At 37.3% G+C, this 20307-nt stretch overlaps 1 protein-coding gene across 1 annotated transcript in view; it reads left to right on the top strand.

Annotated features, from left to right (window-relative positions):
• The window catches only part of SHPRH (SNF2 histone linker PHD RING helicase, E3 ubiquitin protein ligase), a 46136-nt gene extending 33098 nt beyond the window's left edge, over positions 1-13038 (top strand). The window contains exons 23-30 of the mRNA XM_014951134.1: positions 69-170; positions 990-1061; positions 2298-2486; positions 5956-6048; positions 6612-6698; positions 7140-7318; positions 11024-11104; positions 12292-13038. Coding sequence (XP_014806620.1) covers positions 69-170; positions 990-1061; positions 2298-2486; positions 5956-6048; positions 6612-6698; positions 7140-7318; positions 11024-11104; positions 12292-12388 — 900 coding nt within the window. The 3' untranslated portion in view covers positions 12389-13038. The remainder of the gene's footprint in view (positions 1-68; positions 171-989; positions 1062-2297; positions 2487-5955; positions 6049-6611; positions 6699-7139; positions 7319-11023; positions 11105-12291) is intronic.
• Positions 13039-20307: the final 7269 nt, after the last annotated feature.

Raw genomic sequence — 20307 nt, 5'->3', positions numbered from 1 at the left:
AAACTTCCCTTTTTTTTTTTTTTTTTTTTTTTTTTTTTTTTAATATGTGTTTAATACTGTTTCCATAGGTAGAGCAAAACCGAGTGAAACTTTTGAATGACAAGGCAGTTGCCAAATCACAACTTCAAAAGAAATTAGGACAACTTCTGTATCTCACTAATCTGGAGAAAGTAAGGTTTACCATTCCTTGGTCTTTAACAAAGTGATACATTCTGTTTAGCTAGTAGAAGAAACCTACTATTATTTTTGTCTAAAACTTATAAAGAAAATATATTTTCTGTAAAGATTCATTACATGTTGAAATATAGTTTGTTGTTCTCTGTGTTACTGCATAGTCATGAAGTTATTTATTACATTATATATTTTGGCTATTTGCTTAATTATGCAGTTATAAAACTATGAACTAGTTTTAGATGTTTAAAACTTTTCATTAAAACTGAGTCATGTTTAGTAGGAAGCCTTGTAGAATTATGTACCTCTCAATATACCCTTGCTATTTTAGAAAGAGCTTACCTTCTTAAACAGAATAACAAATAAACAAATAAATAATAACAACAACAGACAAAAATAATGAAAATAAAAAATAACAACAACAGACAAACCCCATGTATGTTATGCTATTTTAATCGTGGTGTTCAAGTACAATTACGCTTAAGTAAACACAGTTAAGCGTGACTAGTTATATTTAAGTGTTTTTACAACAGTGTAAAGCTGATAGAAAATATCTGGAGTTTCTTGTTTGAATCTTGTATTTTACCAGGATTTTTCAAAGCTGTAGTAGAGATGCAGATGCTACCAGAAGGGCTGCAGCATGAACAGGGTTCCTCTTCCTGTAAATTACGTATTTTTTTAACTCCTCAACATAGGCTTATTCATGAATGAAAATATTTTTTTTAAGGACTTTGTTATTAATTTTTTCTAGAAGCTTGTTTTAAATACAGGATAACTTTTTGTTGTTGTTGAAACACAAATTCTTTTATTTTTTTTAGTCTCAGGATAAAACAACTGGGGGAGTTAACCCAGAACCATGTCCAATCTGTGCACGTCAACTTGGAAAACAGGTAAGAGATTTAGTCAGCAGGTTTTGGTTTTAGAATGTCTTTACCTAGATCTGAGTCAGTTATCTATCAAATTTTCAACATTTGATTTTAAATGAACATTGTGTCAAAACAGGAGAAATAAGCCCTTTCCGTATCAACCAGCCTCTCCCCTGAAATAGCATCTTGCTCAGATACAAGCACCTTTACTGCCTTTAGCTGTTAAGTGTTTGGACAGAAGTGTTCCAAGCATGGAATCAGTGTGTTGCTGATTATCTCAACTCTGAAGTTTTGCTTTCATACTTCTGTCAGAAAAAATTCTTTACCATTTTTAACAGAAAGAAGAAATAGATAAGCTTCTGTAGTATACTGTTGTGTTTTACTGTAACCAATCTTATTTGATAGTATTCTTTCATTCTAGACTCTAAGAAAAAAATTGATGTTAGCTATTAAATAGTGGTAAAAACCAATAGAATAAAGGTTGACAATCTGGATTTCTTTTCCCAGCACTGAATTCCTGAACTGCAGGAGTTGAAATTTAAGTGAGATTTAATCAAAATTTATCTATATCATAAAGTTCAAAGCCATAGTTTATACTTTAGTTTATACTTTACTAGCCATGCATTAGGTATAAACATGAAAGGACTTCTCTACAGTCAAACTAAATTGGCTGGTTTTTTGGGGTGGCTATTTCTAGGTGCAAAAACATTGGTTTACACAATACTTCTCTGTAAAGGAGGTCACAGCTGACCATCTAGAGTAGTGTTCTAGACGCTCAAAGGAAGGACAGCTTCTGCAATGCAGTCTGCAGTTTCTAATGCATACTAGACTGATTCTAATATGAATGTATAGATAAAGGCTTTTACAGAAGGCAAATACAAACACCTGTATAATTTTTTTTCAATGTTGTAAATACTTAATCTGTGTACTTAACCTATGCATTAGGAATCATTATTCATAGAAATGAAAGACTGTAAGGTCTTTCTTCAAGTTTAACCCTGGGAAAATGCAAAAAATTAATAACAAATACAGAGAACTGCTGTGGATCAGGAATATTTCTGTGCTGGAAAACTTTGAAATGCATGCTTTTTAGTAACTGGTGTGGTAAAATTCTAAAATTCTTCAATTTTAATCGGATGAGTTTCATGAAAATAATGTTCCTATGAAAATGTAATTTATCATGTATTAGTACCCTGATTTTCTTTTGCATTGATCCAAAACTGATTCTGTGTTGTGTTTTGTTTTTAATTCTCTGTGCAGTGGGCAGTGCTGACGTGTGGACATTGTTTTTGTAATGAGTGTGTAGCCATCATCATCGAACAGTACAGCGTTGGCACCCGCCGGAGCTCAATTAAATGTGCCATTTGCAGGCAGACAACATCTCATAAAGAAATATCCTATGTCTTCACTGCAGAAACTGCAAATCAGGAGGATGATATTCCTGTAAAGGTGCGTTGTTTATGTGAGCTTCCTGCCCAAAACTTTCAACAGTGTGTATCTGCTGTATTTTGTTGCATACTGCATTCAGGCAGACAAATCTGCTGTACAGTTTTATAAGCAGGTTCACTTTTATAATTGATTTAATTTATAACAGGTATAGTTCTTTTTCTTTCGATTTGGACATGATGTATAGAGGCCTCTCTTACAGGAAATTAATGTTTTTGCATCCTTCCCCAATGAAGGATACACATTTTCCTGTCAAGTAAAAGGTTTTTTGCTTTGTTTTTTGTACCAATCATAGTTTTAATTTAGTTAGTATAGTTAAAAGTAATAACGAAATGTGCTGACAAAGAGTTCCGTGGTATCTGAGCAAGTCTCCCTGAACCTTGTGGGTGTACTGGGTTTGCTGGGGTTACTAACCTGTACTAAAGTCAATGCTACTATGTTTGCACTACTCAAGTCAGCCTCCCTGGACAACTGGAATTCCATTTTATGAGTAGATGCTTCCTAACTCAAATGATTAGATTTGAAGTAGTTGACAGCATGTGGCACCAGGGGGAGTAAATAAGCTATCTTTTTAAAGTGCTAGTTATTAGGACCTCACTTCATACGTGTTTTTAACAGATTATTTCTTCAGGATTTAGAGGTATCAGCCTCTTCCTAGCAAAAAAATTTCAACTAGGTTTCATAAATTACGAACAGATTATTTCTTCAGGATTTAGAGGTATTAATTAGCCTCTTTCTAGCAAGAAAATTTCAACTAGGTTTCATAAATTACATTAAAAAATAAAATTAATAGAATAACTAAATTTCATAAATAAAACACAGAAGGAACGTGTCATCAACTGTGTGATGTAAAGGTTTGTACTGTTTTCTTGAAGTATTTCTGCATCAAAAACTTCAGGCAGAGCAAAACTATGAATTCTGTGTGAATGTGCATGTCATCTTGAGCAAGGCCCATTCTTATTTCATGAAGAATTGACAATTTATACTGTAGCTTCATTGTATGTCCTGTCCATTGGTAAAAAAATTCTACCTTTATACTGTAGCTTCATTGTATGTCCTGTCAAAACAAGCAACATTGGTAAAAAAATTCTACCTCATTCATTTAAGGAAAATTAACAAAGAATAATTAATATACTATGCTTTCTGTAGAATACTAAGGTTATGATCAATATCTTGCAGTATCTGTATGAAAATTGTGTGCTGGTCTCTTTCAGTATTCAGCACTTCTCCCTTTTTTTTTTACTTTTCCCTTTTTTCTTCTGTTGTGTCATATACATCTTGCTCTTTATTGTACCAGCACTAGCCATCTTAAGTTAATGCCCTAGATGCAAAAGGACTACTCGTACCAGCACTAGCCATCTTAAGTTAATGCCTTAGATGCAAAAGGATAAGTGGGAGCATTTTATGCTGAGAGGGGGATTACTGGCGTCCCTGCACGTTCTGGTTCTGTAAAAACTTCCAGTGTCTGGTGGGTTTTGCAGTGGGTATTGCCAGCCCAGAAATCTGAGACAGGAATTGTTTGTTAGAGGGCAGTTTTGATTCTAATCTGTGCTGCTTCATAATTAATTAGAACTAGCTAATTTGTTTATAAATACTCATCTGGATATTCAGCAAAATAACAAGCTCAAGGTTTATGGGTGATGAGTGGGGTAACATTTTTTTTAAGACAGACTGAAAACCAAGAACTCATAATAGCAGGGGTATTTCTATCAGTTTCATCTCTCCATAAATACTGAGAACAGAATTGACAATTTTTGTGTGCTGTGAACCAAAGCTTTAGTCAATTGTTAGTTCAGTGACAAGTCTGATGTGGTTTATCTAATACAATGCAAGCGGAGGGATGGAGAACTTTGCACACTGAGTTACCTTTTTTAAAAACTAGAGCAAAAAGACTACAACCACTTTGAACATTGTGCTTTTCCTTTCTTTGCTGTAATTCCTCTGATTGATATCGTACATTTGTACATATGTCACATTTGTAACATCTGAGTTACAGAAAGTCTGAAGGAAAGCTCAACAACAGTGGCTAAAGCTACTATCTCTTATAGCAGGGAAAAATAGGGCCTGTGATAAGGTCCAAAAGAAGTCTCTGAGGAGAAGACAGAGCAGATCAGCAAGAACTGTCATCATTGAAAAGCACATAAATGCCACTGGCATGTGGAGGAAATACCAAAAGTTACTCTCAGATCTCCTAACTGAAGCTGGTTATGATTGGCAGGCAGCTGCCCTAGGGCTGCAAATGTGTCATTCATCCTTGCAGATCGTAACACCTATTGACCATTTCTAATTGTCTCTCTGACTTCTGGAAACAGTATTAATGTCTCCCAGGTGCAACAGAGATGTCATGAAAAAAGCTGGTTTACTCCTATGTCTGTGACACAGAGTTGGAATTACTATGGAAGACTCTGGGAAATGTAATGGTACTGCTTTTTGCAGTAAAACATTCTGCAGGAGACCTTTTACGTGTATTTCTGGAGCATTCATTTAGCTGCATAACATCAGAATGATCGAGCAGCCCAGCATTGGTTCCCAACTTGTGCTTAGACTTGCTGACATCCTTCTCCGCCAATTCTGCGAGCAGCATAACTTCAGTAAATTTGATCTGTCATTGTAGCAAGCCAACATAGTTAATTCAATGTTCAGAGGACAGGTGCAGACAGAAATAAAACAATATTTGTCCATCTGAACCTACTGCAGCTTGAAATTACTGTGCGTGTAAGAACTAGTGAGGAAATTAAATAAGGCCTTCTTAAAAAAACACATTAGGTTAAATTGCTGTAATATGGAGTACATGCTGAAGGAAATAGAGGGTGATACTAAAGAACTGTTTCTTGGAGCAGTACAGAAATGAAATTGGAAAGAAGTAGAATGTAGTCATTGGATTCATTAAGCACTGAAATACTTCTGAATGCAGAATGTGAAGATGTTTCCATTGCAGCATGCAGTCTTTCAAGAGTTAGTTTAATTATATTTACCAATTCCTTATTATCTTAAATATAATTAACAAGCTTCATAGTACTGAGGCTAAGTTTGGTGTAGGAGAGCGAGAAACAAAAGAAGCAGAGCGTTCGGGTGAGGTTTATTCATTGTCAGTTTTCAAAAGATGTGAAGGGAGGGAAATTTAAATGTGCGTTTGGAAGATTTCTTTAAAGATTGTGCCACTAAGTTAAACCTCAGGAGGCCCAGCTGGTGTGTGCGGTGCAGCTGCATCACGAGGTAGGTGTATCTGTGCAGCACTTCGTCCTGCTGCATCTGGCACCTGCTGAAACACAGGGCTCCTCCCGTGGCACCGTCTTGGAAGGGAGGTGTAAGAGCAGTTCAGTGCTGCTTAACCTGCCCTTCAGGTTGCTAATTTTTAAATTTGTGTAAGACATGTGCAAGTCCTAATATAACATTATTTAATAAAACAACAAGCGTGGAAGGAGTTGTTTAATACCCCACTTTACTAATGCTGTTCTTTGACTTTTCAAAGGGAAGTCACTCTACCAAAGTGGAAGCTGTGGTCCGAACACTGAAGAGAATTCAATTTAAAGATCCAGGGGCTAAATCCTTAGTCTTCTCAACGGTATTAATCACCATTTTTGTCTTGTCTTTTTTGTATGTGTGCGAGTTTAAAGCAGTCATGCTATTTTCGGGAATTAGTTTAGCTACCAGTATGTTGACTCACTCTGTACAGCCACTTGATTGTTTAAAGAATTTGTAGGGCAATTGGTGTAACTGGGACATGAACAATGACCGTAGTCAACAGATGTAAAAGCTTGTTTCTTTAAAGGGCAAACGCTTAGATTTGTATGGGAGCATTAGAAATTCTAGGTATTTTTTAATGCAATGTCCAAATATTTTTGATACATGGTAAAACTGGTTTTGTGATGGCTACTGATTTGTTTTATTCAAGCTGATCTTTTTAATTATGTTTCTTATTTAGTTTTAGGAAAGATTCAGTTCCTGGCACAAAAATCTGTTTTCTTTTTTTTTATTTTTATACTGCAAATGCTAGTATTTTGAAAAGCCTTTTTTGTCCTTTCTTTCTTAGGGAAATTAATTAGTATATTTTAGTTGTCATTGCTGTTTATGATGTTGAGTTACTTTTATTGTGTTGTGTTGTTTTGTTTTGTTTCTTTTTTACAGTGGCAAGATGTGTTGGACATAATTTCAAAAGCTTTGTATGACAACAACATGATTTTTTCTCAGATCAATGGAATTAGTAAATTTCAGGTACATAAAGGATATTTTTCTTAAAATTACTTTCAGTGGGGAAAATTACAGTCCATAGAAGTTAATTTGATCCTTTTACTTCATTGCTTTGTTTGAGAATTGAAAGAGCAGCAAATTTGTTTGGCAGGAGCTTTGATCTCTAACTTACTAGTTCTAAAAATCATAACCACAAAAAGTGACAATTGAAAGCCTTTGGAGATAAGCAGTACATTCACTTTTGAGAAAGTTCACAGAGATGTTAAGGATGGGAGATACTTGTTGCAGGAAGTTCTTGCCTTCCTGATATCTATCAAGTATTTGTTCTGGGCTGTTCTGGTCAGGCTGCAAGATGGTCACCCTGGGGCCTGTAGTAGCTGGTATAATTTCTTGAAAATATAGGTATGTCCCCCACTCTCTTTATTGAGGAACTTTTGTCACACTGCTGTGATGTTTCCCTTTTAGGAAAATCTCTCTGCATTTAAATACGATCCCAACATCAATATTTTGCTGCTGCCTCTTCACACGGGTTCCAATGGACTAAACATCATCGAAGCGACTCACGTTCTGCTTGTGGAACCCATTCTGAATCCTGCACATGAGCTACAGGCTATTGGCAGAGTACATCGCATCGGCCAAACAAAGTAAGAGTCAAAATTGAGTTGAGTGGTTTTGGTGTGGTCCAGAATACAACTGCATACTGTAATCAAAAGAAATCTGGTTCACCAAACTTCTCAGTTTTGGAGATAAAGGTATTCATAGGAATCGTATTTTTAAAGAATAATGTACAAGGGTCAGAAAGATTAAAATTTAAAAAAAAAGTTTGCTGTAACTTACTAGTTCTAAAAATCATAACCACAAAAAGTGACAATTGAAAGCCTTTGGAGATAAACAGTACATTCATTTCTGAGAAAGTTCACGGGGATGTTAAGGATGGGAGATACTTGTTGCAGGAAGTTCTTGCCTTCCTGATATCTGTCAAGGATTTGTTCTGGGCTGATAGGTCTTGGATCAGTTAAGCTGCAAGATTGTCACCCTGGGGCCTGTAGTAGCTGGTATAATTTCTTGAAAATATAGGTATGTCCCCCACTCTCTTTATTGAGGAACTTTCGTCACACTGCCGTGATGTTTCCCTTTTAGGAAAATCTCTCTGCATTTAAATACGATCCCAACATCAATATTTTGCTGCTGCCTCTTCACACGGGTTCCAATGGACTAAACATCATCGAAGCGACTCACGTTCTGCTTGTGGAACCCATTCTGAATCCTGCACATGAGCTACAGGCTATTGGCAGAGTACATCGCATCGGCCAAACAAAGTAAGAGTCAAAATTGAGTTGAGTGGTTTTGGTGTGGTCCAGAATACAACTGCATACTGTAATCAAAAGAAATCTGGTTCACCAAACTTCTCAGTTTTGGAGATAAAGGTATTCATAGGAATCGTATTTTTAAAGAATAATGTACAAGGGTCAGAAAGATTAAAATTTAAAAAAAAAGTTTGCTGAAAATACACAATGTGTATTTTAGGGAGTTCTTTTGTGCTATGGGGGCAAGATGCAGAAGCAAATTGTATTTAGACATTTAGGAAAAGTGCAGGCTCTTGCGTCCAAAATCCTGAAAAACCTTGTTGAGCTGCTGTCTTATTTTATGTGTGCTGTTGATGCCTTAGTTTTTAACTTCGAAATTCTACTTGCAAGCATGTCTAGAAATGTCATAGCTTTGCAGGTCTGAGCAGCTCACTATTCATGTCATCTGTGGCTAAGTTTGGGCACGGCCCTTCCTAGTTTTCTTGAGAGATTCCTTCTGCCTGGTCATTCCCAGCTCTAGATTTGGATCTGTGTGGCTTGTTGGGGAGTTTTGGGGAAGTTTTTTCTTTGGTTTTGTTTTTTTTTTCCCCCAAAAAAAGATTAAAGTACACACTTTTTAGGACACTATTATATTTTATTTTAGTTTTAGTTTTTAGTTTAGATCATAGTTTTGCCCTCACCCCTGTGTAGATCTTTTTGAAGACATTAATGAGTTTGCATATCTCTTCTTTTGTGCTATGGGGGCAAGATGCAGAAGCAAATTGTATTTAGACATTTAGGAAAAGTGCAGGCTCTTGCGTCCAAAATCCTGAAAAACCTTGTTGAGCTGCTGTCTTATTTTATGTGTGCTGTTGATGCCTTAGTTTTTAACTTCGAAATTCTACTTGCAAGCATGTCTAGAAATGTCATAGCTTTGCAGGTCTGAGCAGCTCACTATTCATGTCATCTGTGGCTAAGTTTGGGCACGGCCCTTCCTAGTTTTCTTGAGAGATTCCTTCTGCCTGGTCATTCCCAGCTCTAGATTTGGATCTGTGTGGCTTGTTGGGGAGTTTTGGGGAAGATTTTTCTTTGGTTTTGTTTTTTTTTTCCCCCAAAAAAAGATTAAAGTACACACTTTTTAGGACACTATTATATTTTATTTTAGTTTTAGTTTTTAGTTTAGATCATAGTTTTGCCCTCACCCCTGTGTAGATCTTTTTGAAGACATTAATGAGTTTGCATATCTCTTGTTGGTTTCAATGTTGTAGATTTTACATAGGTTGTACTGAACACTTAACAAAGGTTTTGGAAAGTTTGTCCTGAGCAGATAAAACGTACATGTTTTCCCTTAGGTTTTATGTCATTTGAAAAAAAGTTATTAAAAAAAGACCTGCATGTGAAGAAGAAAATAAGCTGGAATGAATTCTGGAATAGTATTCTAGAATAATAGTGGGGTTTGTGTTCTGGAAATGGTGGTAAAGCAAGAGGGCATGAATGAGCATGTTTGTAAAAGAATGTTTATGAACAGCTGGATATTTGGGTATGATGAATTTGAATTTGAATTAACTGTGAGGGCATAAGAAAGATTGATTGCAACAGCCTGCATTATAATTTTACATGATGCTGGCACAAAAGGTCTGGCAAAAGCCTGGCAATAAAACCAGCAAGAATGTGTGCTGTACTGCTTAAGAGTAAGACTTCAGCAGGGCTTATTTGAGAAAAGGGCTGTGATCAAGTACAGTGAGCATAAGGGAATACTCTGTTTACCTTCGGTGGTGCAACTATTAGCAGTTCAGTTGAGTTCTTATTTGCTTCTCTTTTTTTTGGGTAGACCTTTGCCTATGAATCACAAAGTATTCCCCCAGAATTCTGCAGTGTAATGTTACCTGCCAAAGTGTCAACTTCAGATCTGAAAACCATCCAAGCGTTTTCAAGGGTTCATATCTTGAAGAGTGTTTATACTGGGCAGCCTGGACTGATTTTTCATTTTTATCTCTGGAGCTGACTCTTTTCCTCCTTACTTTCTTGTATCTGACATTTCTTTTATTATTGCAGCTTTGTTTTTGAAATGTTACTTTGTAAATGGAGTTCTTGTTTTATGTTTACTGACATTTTGGGTTTTATGTTTTACTGGTGTTGACAATTTCATGTTTGCTGCTTCGGTGGTGCAACTATTAGCAGTTCAGTTGAGTTCTTATTTGCTTCTCTTTTTTTTGGGTAGACCTTTGCCTATGAATCACAAAGTATTCCCCCAGAATTCTGCAGTGTAATGTTACCTGCCAAAGTGTCAACTTCAGATCTGAAAACCATCCAAGCGTTTTCAAGGGTTCATATCTTGAAGAGTGTTTATACTGGGCAGCCTGGACTGATTTTTCATTTTTATCTCTGGAGCTGACTCTTTTCCTCCTTACTTTCTTGTATCTGACATTTCTTTTATTATTGCAGCTTTGTTTTTGAAATGTTACTTTGTAAATGGAGTTCTTGTTTTATGTTTACTGACATTTTGGGTTTTATGTTTTACTGGTGTTGACAATTTCATGTTTGCTGACTACAATTACTGATTTTTTTTTTTTTTTTAAATTATAGTATTATGCTATATTCAAGAACAATATTGTTAAAATCCTGGGAAGGAGTTTTAATTACCCATCACTGAGCTCTGTCTCTTGACTTGTGGCAAGGCAGTAGAAACATTGTATATAATCAGTGGGCCAAAGTAATTTCATTAAAGGACAGGCTCTTGAGGACTGTTTGTTTATAGTGGGGACACAGAAACCAGAACTTTGCCCAGCATCTACTTTAGGATTTTAGTTAATCCAGCTTATATTCATTTAGTATGTGACCCAGCCAAGTGGAAGTGTGTGCTGTGGGAGGCACTAAGTGTGCTTAAATGTCAGTGGAAATTGTCAATCCCTTTGTAAGATTTCTTTTTTAGAATTCAGAGGTGTTTTTTCAGCACTCTTACAATAATTAGTATGAGACAGAAATGTGGTTTTGAACTTTGACAGTAACAGCATAACTTCTGCTCACTTCTGGTCTTGCTTTCTTTTTTTTAAACACCTTCAGATCTACCATTGTTCATAGGTTCCTGATAAAAGCAACAATAGAAGAGAGAATGCAGACTATGCTGAAAACTGTAGATAGAAGGTATGTGTTGAATTTTTTTAAAACATCATTACTGCACTCAAAATGAAAAGGTGGTTCTCAACCGTACTTTTATTACAGTTAGGTATGCATATCTTAAATATAAACTTCATCTGTTCTCCTTCAAATTGTTTTCATTGACAAAAAAGTTTTAAGACTTTAAAAATTGATATTTTCCCCTGGTTCTCATAACTTGAAGCTTGAGGTGTTTTAGTTCCCTCGAGAATACTTTGGTTACATTTTGTATATTTTATTTCATAAAAGTACAACTAATTAATAAATTATGTGTTAGGTAAACTGAAAAGATAAATCCTGTTTCCATTAGTGTAAAAGCATTGCAATTAATTGAGTAACACTAAGCCTGCCACTGGAGTAACAGCATTTGTTACAAGCTCTAATATAAGACATTAATTCCTTCTTTCATTGTTTTTAAGTTCTTCAAGCCTGGTGTGTCAGTTCTGTGTCACACTGGCTGGTTTGCAGTCAATGTGAGTTTTCCAGATGCCAGCTCCTAAGTCAGTCTGGTGTGCAGTGACAGACTGGGAGTAGAAATAAGTGGTATTTACATTCTTTATGGAGAAATCATCAGAGGTTGGAACCTCCTTGTGTTGTATACACATAGCAAATCTAGGAGGAGGCCTTAGTTTAAGAAAATCAGTTCTTTTTCCAGTTTTTTGGCTGTTACAAATTGAGACTACAATTTACATGTCTATTTTTGGTGGTAGCTGTGAAAAAAATTCAGCTTTAGCTTTGACAAAATGATTTAATCAGTTTCCGTATCTCTGAATTAGCACTACTTTTGCATATAAAATTAAAATAAATATGCAGTGGATGAATGATCCAATGAGGGCTAATGTTTTGAAAGTAATATCAAACCTTATGCGTGGAAGCTGAAGGCAATCCCTTAAACGTTCAGAGGGCAAAGCAGATTATGCCATGTTCTGCTGCCCCTGCAGTGTTTGGTGTTGACCACTGTTAGGGACAGTAGATGGACTTTGTATCTTACTCAGACCGTGCAAGAGAAGTAGTTGATCAGTGTATGTATCTTCCCCGATGAAGTGTGCTTTCCTGCTGATCCTCAAAGCTGAAAAGTCATTGGACTCTGAACGGTGTGCTCTGTCTTCAGTGCTTACAGCTTGGTACCTACATTGATTCCTTCCTTGATGTTTGCATGCCATTTTTTCCCACAGCCACACGAGCTCTTCCATGAAACAGTCAGAAGCCTCAGTTCTGACAGTGGCAGATTTGGCTGACCTTTTTACAGAGGAAACCGAAGAACTTGAGTAAAAACACTGGTTTGGCCTCATGAAATCAGAACGTACCTGACCTGTAAAGCACCCCGTATATAATCTACCTGATCTGTCATTCCTGTAAATATCATCTAACATTTGTATGTAACAAAGCTATTGGAAATCAAAGTCTTAATTGTTACTGTTTTACTCTGTGGTGAAGTTCTTAGCAGCACACTCTTCTGATAGCACTGGAGGAAACTTGCACTTTGCACATTATACAAAAATATGGATTTTATTCCCAAAGAGCATTTGACCTGGATGCTAAAACTGAGATCTTGGAGCCTTGATTGAGAGGATTCTTACCATCAGGTTTGATTGGCTAGTAGCTCAGTCTGAGAGCAAAACTATGTGGGTGGTTGGGTGGGAAAGGGAAGCGGAAAAACACAAATCTAATTTTTTTTACTGTACAAAGAATTGTTAGAAAGAATGACTGTAAATTAATATTCTTCTAGAAAGGGCTTGTTAGTATTTAATGCAGAGTTATTGAACATCTTATTGGTAACACTTTAAATGACTAATCTTTGCTAATAATTCAGATATTTGTATTAGGCCTTTAGATATTCATAAAGACTTGTGACAGTTACAAATTTCATTGTTAATGCCTGCTTACTGCAAAATGATGCTAATTAAATTATGCTTTTTGTATGTGTGTTGGTCTGGTAATCAGTTAAATACTTGAACTTAGTGTACATGTTTTCACTTATTCTTGAAGCCATGACGAATTTAGTGCTTTGTTTAAAAAAAAAAAAATAGAAGGAATGCATTTGTTACAGAATTTTTAAAAACTTAATTGGTTAAGCTGCTGATCACTTTATAATAATTTGGTGCTTGTGTACATTTTCTCACCCCAATTTTTTTTCTTCCACTTAAAGATGCAGCAGTCTAAATATTCAAAATAGATGAAATTAAGGTAGGCAGTCTAATTATTAGGTACCTAGTCTATGTTAGATAATCAGTGGAAAGAGGTGAAACTTTTGTGAAATTTTATCCTTAGATATGTGAGATCACTCTACCCCATCTCTATTGACAGTAGAGAGCTTAGAAAACAAAGCTAGACTAACTTTTAGACTATTGAAAGTAGGCAAGATAAATTTTAAGCCTTTTGGCATAGGTTATGGATACCCATTTACATAATTTTAAGCCTTTTGGCATAGGTTATGGATATCCATTTACATAACATCATTTCTGAAGGTATTACAGAAGCAACCTCAGTTACTCTGTTGATGTTAAACACAGTTTTGTGTTTGGAGACTGGGCACATGTTTATGCGTAAGCAACAGGCTACTTCCCTCAAATTACAATATTTACCATTTCAGTAGACAATGGGTTTTGTATATTTTAGAAATCTTAGTTGAGGTTGAAATTACAATGAGTCCTTTAAGAAATCTCATCTTAGAATTTTTACTCTAATCATGTCTGCTGGATAGATTTGCCATATAGTTATTGAGCTTCTTGTGTTCTGTTTTCAGTCTTACTACATTTATGTTGCACCATTTGGGTATTAAGTCAATCTGCACAGCAGATAGGCAGGTTTTCTGCTACTGACAGCAATTGTGGACAGAATTTACATGAATAATATTGCATCAAGAAGTGGGGTTTTGGCATTTATAGTCTGTTGTCCTTCTGGACCAATTAGATGCTTTGTACTAAGGACTATTTGAGTAAATTTACAAACAATGTATCTTTATTTCCCATATTTGCAATATGTATTAGTCTTATTTATACATTTTGGTTTGGGGATTACTGTTTTTTGCAGATTACAGTTTGCAGCAAGGGAAGTAGAATAGGTAGTGCAGTCTCTTTAAAATGAGATTGATCAAACAGTTTGCATAGAAACTGTGACATCTCCATCCTTGAATGTATCAGGAACTCAAATGACCCTGAGCAACCCGATCCAGCTTCGAAGTTGGCCCTGTCTTCAGTGGTGTGTTGGACCAAATGACCTCCATGGATCCCTTCCAGCCTAAATTATTCCACAGTGTACTGGAGATCATGCCATACAGACACTCCAGGAACTCTGAGGGCAGCAACATTCCAGTTTCCTCATCGCCCTCAGAGACTTTTAACACTGTAAAACATAATGTCACTGAATATTACAGCTGCTCTTCACTCTGAGAAATGATATATCTATATCAAAAACTGTGGAACCACATAGTGCTTACATTCATAGCTCCCATTTTAAATAACTAGATGTGGGAATAATAGTTATCAGTGAATGTGAAGGTAGAGAAGCAAACTGAAAAATATCTGTGATGAGAGGTTTCCCAAGCTCTGCAAGTTTTTGGCTTATTTATATAAAAAGATAGTGGTTTCATTGTTTATTTACAAAAATGCGGCTTTTGGATTCCCAACCAAAAGCATAGCTTCTCATCAAACAGTGCAGGAGTCCTGACTTATGTTTTTTTATGCTCCCTTAACAGCATGGAGTGCCAGAGATCTGGCATGTTGCTGTGAATTGTCCCCTGTATCAGCTGAACATTCACAAGTCTGTGGGGCCTGACGAATTCATCCCAGAGTTCTGATGGAGCTGGCAGATGTTATGGCAGGACCTTTCTCCATTATCTACCAGAGGTCTTGGGAGTCCGGGGAGGTCCCTGCTGACTGGAAGGTAGCTAATGTTATTCCAGTTCACAAGAAGGACATGAGGGAAGACCCAGGGAACTACAGACCTGTTAATCTAACCTTGGTTAGACTGAGGTTAGGGAGGGAGTGGAGCAATAGGACAAGGGGTAATGGTTTTAAACTGAAAGAGGGGACATTTAGATTAGATACGAGGAAGACATTCTTTACTGTGAGGGTGGTGAGGCACTGGAACAGGTTGCCCAGAGAAGTTGTGGATGCCCCATCCCTGGAAGTGTTCAAGGCCAGGCTGGATGGGGCTTTGAGCAACCTGGTCTGGTGGGAGGTGTCCCTGCCCATGGCAGGGGGTTGGAACTAGATGATCTTTAAGGTCCCTTCCAACCTGAACCATTCTATGATTCTATGGTTCAGTTCTTGGAAAAATACGGAGATTATACTGGGTTCTATTGAAAGGCAATTACAGAAGAAATACAATCATCAGGCACAGTCAACACGGGTTCACAAAATGAACTAATCTGATTTCCTTCTACAGTAATGTCCCTTGCCTAGTGGATGAAGGGAAGGTAGTGGATGTAGTTTTTCTGCATTTTAGTAAGGCTTTTGATACTGTCCCTCACAGCATCCTGGATAAGTTGTCCAGCGGTGAAATGAGCAGGTTCAGGGTGCGCTGGGTGAAGAACTGGCTGAAGGGCAGAGCTCAAAGGGTTGCAGTGAATGGAGCTACAGCTGGCTGGTGACCGGTCACTAGTGCTGTTCCTTGGGGCTCAATTCTAGGGCCAGTTCTGTTCAATATATTTATTAATGATCTGGATGTAGGAGTTGAATGCACCATTAGCAAGTTTGCTGAGGATACCAAACTGGGAGGTGGTGTTGACTCTCTCAAGGGACAAGGGGCCTTGCAGAGAGATCTAGGTAGAGTGGATAGTTGGGCACTGATTAATGGGATGAAATTTAACAAGTAGAAATGCCAGACTCTGCACCTGGGATGGGGTAACGCAGTTGGCTTGGTTTGTGTTCTGCACTGAAGGCTTTGAAGCAACACTAGAACAAACGGTTGGGAGAAGAGAGGGCACATTTGACCTGAAGTAATGAGCACCTTTTACATGCCCAAACTGCAGATTTAGTTAAGCAATGTAAAAGTCAACCTAAATCTTTCAGGGGGTGGGAGGTGTGTTTTTGTGTAATTTCCAAACATTGCTATATTGTGCTGTGGAACAATAGTTCCTGGGAATGCCTCATCTATTTCCCTGTTGGCAACTCGGGTCCTGCAAACAGAAAATCTTGGTTGCAAAAAATTTCTTATCTTCTGTTTGTTAACATAAAGACCATTTCGTGCTCACAAAAGGACATTTGCTCACAACATGACAAATAGTGATACTAATTCTTCCTTCTCTCGTGTAATGTACATTTGTATTATAAGAATGTATTCAGCAGCTGTAAGCAGCAGAATTGGTTTCTATTCCAGCTTTGCCCAACATACAGGAGAGTAAACAAAGTAGTGCAGGTGTAAAGCTAACAGCTCCTCCCTGCAATGTTTTCTTTGATATGGGTCACTTTTACAAATATAGCCAGGCTTTATTCTGCAGCAAATATACCTAATTATGACATAAGATCCGTAGCTTACTGCCAATCTCTTAAACACATGCTGCCTTTATAGCCCTAACCTTAAATACCAGAGAGAGCACACTGGGTGTCTGATCCACACAGCAAGAGGACTAGCAACAAGGAAAGGACAGGACATACATGTGGTGTTCCTCTTCTGGTCTTCTACAAAGCCTTAGTAAAGCAACGTAGGACTCTGTGGAAGCGATTATACTGTGCTGACTGCTGCCACCATTGTCAGGTCTGGAAAGCAAATGTGATAAAAAGATGTTGTGTCACACAGCTCCTCTTGCAGGGGGAGAAAGCCCAGAGTTTCACCACCAGCCAGAAAAGAGAGGGAGGGAAGATCTGCGAGTCCTGCTGATCCGTTCGTATCTGCTGCTGCCGTTGCACATGCTGCACAGGAGCTAGACCTTGCACTGGATGGAGTTGGAGGAGATGAGGAGGAGGTTGGGGGGGAAATTTGAGGAACAATTGTAAAAGTTCCCTCTGAATGCCCTTCTGCTGATTTTCCTGTGGGAGGAGTGAGTCACTGATAGGAGCAATGAATAAACAGAGTGTGAGAGATTGTAAGTGTAACCTATTCATTGGAGCTTAATGTTCATCTCACTGCAGGGGTACATTTTTGGGTGTTCATAACTTCAGATTATAGTCATTCTTAAAACTTGGGATATGAATATACAGGGCTTTGCAGTGATTGAGCAAATAGGAATATTGAAAAGTTTTGTCCCTGTGATACATGTTTTAATGTGCACGTTAGAAAAGTCATAGGACTCCCTAGCCGAATTTATGCACTGGATTGGTGAAGGGTAACAGTTCAAACTCCTAAGATACACATTTATAGACCTCCCTGAAACAAACTGGCAAGTTTTGCTTAATTAAGGAAAGGTTAATTAGTCAGTTCTGCTGCAAATGCACGAATGTCTCTGAAGGGGCAAGAGAGTGGACTTTGTAATTGTGCTTGGGAAGCTTTGCAGCTCGTGAACTTCCATCTCAGCAGAGGCCATGGAAGGCAATAAGCCAATCCTGGTCCTGCCCTGCAGGGAGACAGAGCGCTGAGAAGCCTCAGCAAAGGTTTGAGCTGGTCTGTTGGAAGAGGGTCACATCATAGATACTCCCTTTTGCATACTGTAATCATCGGCCATCTCATAAGAATAGATCTTCTGTAAAGTCTCTACAATTCTTGGTTCCTGCTGTGGCTATTCAAAAGGACTTTTCTGTTTTCCCTGTGGAGCACCTATTTCTCTTTTGTTACTCATTCTGAACAGAAGTGAGTGCCTCTGAATCATTTACATCTCTCGTTAAAGGCCTCCAAAATAGAATTGAAGGACGGAAAACAGCAAAGGGGTAGACAGAGTGAAGTGAGGGATGTTCTACTTCTGCCTAGCAGAGGGCACACCATGCTGCTGCTGTAGCACAAGAGAAAAGTGAGGGGTGGGTATGGTAGGGGGTGGGTCTGGTCCTGCCCTGTGAAAATTGATTGTAAAACTGATAGAAAAGGCTTTCCGAGTAGTGTTGGTCTCCACTGACTCTGCACTTTAGGAATGCTTGTGGTCATTTTTTGAGGCTTTCAATTCTATGGAGAGGTTTCAAAGCCCAAAACCATGACCTTGGACTTAATGTCTTGAGAGATTGTTTCACCTTCCACTGAACTGAAAAAAATTCCAGCTTTTGCTCCCACCAGAGCAAGCAGTTGGAAGGGTTAAGGTACAGAGAGGTCTTCAGAGATATCTTGGCTTTGAACTGCAGAGGGAAGTTCAGTACTGATGGTGCTTTGCAACATGTCGTTTGCTGGTTTACTGGCTGCTTCTGCGCTGATTTCTTTAACTTCAGCAGATGCCACTGACATGGGAGAGGGAAAGTTGTATATTTTTCCTGAAGGAAATGCCGTCATTGATAATACCCTTTTTCAATTTCCATGGAGCACCTATAGCAACAGAGAAACCCTGTAAGCCATGTCCTAAACATATGCTGGAGTAATCGTAAGCTTTAAAACTTAATCTTAAATAAGAATCCATCACAGCAATGTGATAGCAAAAGGCAGTACTACCTTGGTGTCATACTGGTGTACTGTGGGACACGGAATAATTTTAGACTGTACCAAACCAAAATTTCTTTTATAACCTCTGAATTCATTTTTGACTATAACTTTGCTGCTTACAAAAAGATAGAGCCTTTGTAATGTTTTAAATCAACATAGATGCAGATTTTAAAATTAACCAGTCAGTTGCCTTAGTGTCAACTACTCCAGCTCCTCATTTATTCACGTTGTTATTAGTTACTATAGTAAAGTTAAATTTAAAAATAATTTGCAAATTAGTCCTGAGATACATTCAAAGATCTAATTCAATTTTTTTATTTTTTTCAAATATATTTTTAGTAATCTAATTAAAATCTATAAACTACCCAGTTTTTGATAGAAAATGTTTTCTTTTTATATAAATACATATTAAGAAAAACTTTGTCAGGTATTTGCAAGCAGTTTGATGTCCTGTAATTTAATTTTAGATTTCAGTGTGGAAACAGAGACTCATTGAATTCTTCAAGTAATGGAATAGTGAAACTAGTCAGCTTTTGCAGTGGCAAGTTACTGACTTTTAGAAAGCAACCTGCGGGAGAGAAAAGAGCAGTTTTGAATTGCATTCCAAAACTGAAATTCCTGGATGATAAGCCAAGAAAGAGTATTTTGATTACCTGATCTGTTTTGTTACATTATATAGACATTGTAATTTCAATGAGTTAATTTATCTAGCAAGTAGAAAACTAGATTTTTATTTGAAAATTATCAGGGATGAATAAATGTACAACTTAATGTTCCCTTGGTCTCCGGGTAACTTAACATTCCCATCAATAGCCTTTCTTTTGCATTCACTATTTGCTGTCAGAATCACATCATACTCTCTTTAAGGTTTGCAGCTATTTCAAAGTCTTTGTGAACACAAAGTTTTGTCTTGTATTATCCTGCTACTGAAATAATGCTGATTGTTGCAATATTTATTAAATATCCTTTTCTTTCTGACTTTCTGGTTTGTGGAAAAATAGCTGGTGCCTCTTTTGAGAGACAGCGCTTAACAATTGGTGTTTCTGTTCCTCAGCGTGTAACTGCCTTGTCTGGTAGATGGTACCTGTTAAATAGTATCAATTAATAGGAATACTCTGCGTGTGTAAGTAACTGTAATTCAAAATTACAATTACAATACGTGTAGAAATAGTAATTATTCTTTTCAGTGTGGCTGGTTGAACCCAGCTCCAGAACTGCTGCCTTCTGGAAACAGCTGACGCTGCTCTAGAGCACCTCACTGCAGTCTCGTGCCCCACAGAGGCCGAGCCTGTGCTGTCTCCTCCATAAAGTCATCTGTCGGATCAGTTGTATCATATTTTCCTTCCCAGAACTGTAAATCAGTCCTGGTCAATCCCGATATAAACAGAGCGATTTTTAGAACCACAGTATTATTAGGAGTTGTCTTTGCCCCACTGCTGTGTTGCAGTTTCATGTGTTACTGCTTCTAAATTCCTTTTAACATTTTCAAAAATGAATAAAGTAAAAAAAAAAATAAAATTGTTTAGTTAGTTATACCTAGATAGGACCTAAAGAATGAAGAAAATAGCTGATATGTTTCAAAAAACCCCAAACTGAGAAATTACATTAAAAATAAGGACCTGCTGGAGTGCTGACTTAACACTAAGTTAAGATACCTTACTTTTCTGGGCACTGTACAACCGCTTGGGATA

The sequence above is a fragment of the Calidris pugnax genome, unplaced genomic scaffold (genome assembly GCF_001431845.1).
Source record: "Calidris pugnax isolate Ruff unplaced genomic scaffold, ASM143184v1 scaffold24, whole genome shotgun sequence".
Lineage (NCBI taxonomy): Eukaryota > Metazoa > Chordata > Aves > Charadriiformes > Scolopacidae > Calidris > Calidris pugnax.
The sequence above is the reverse complement of the archived record's forward strand: the minus strand, read 5'-3'. Positions and strand labels throughout refer to the sequence as shown.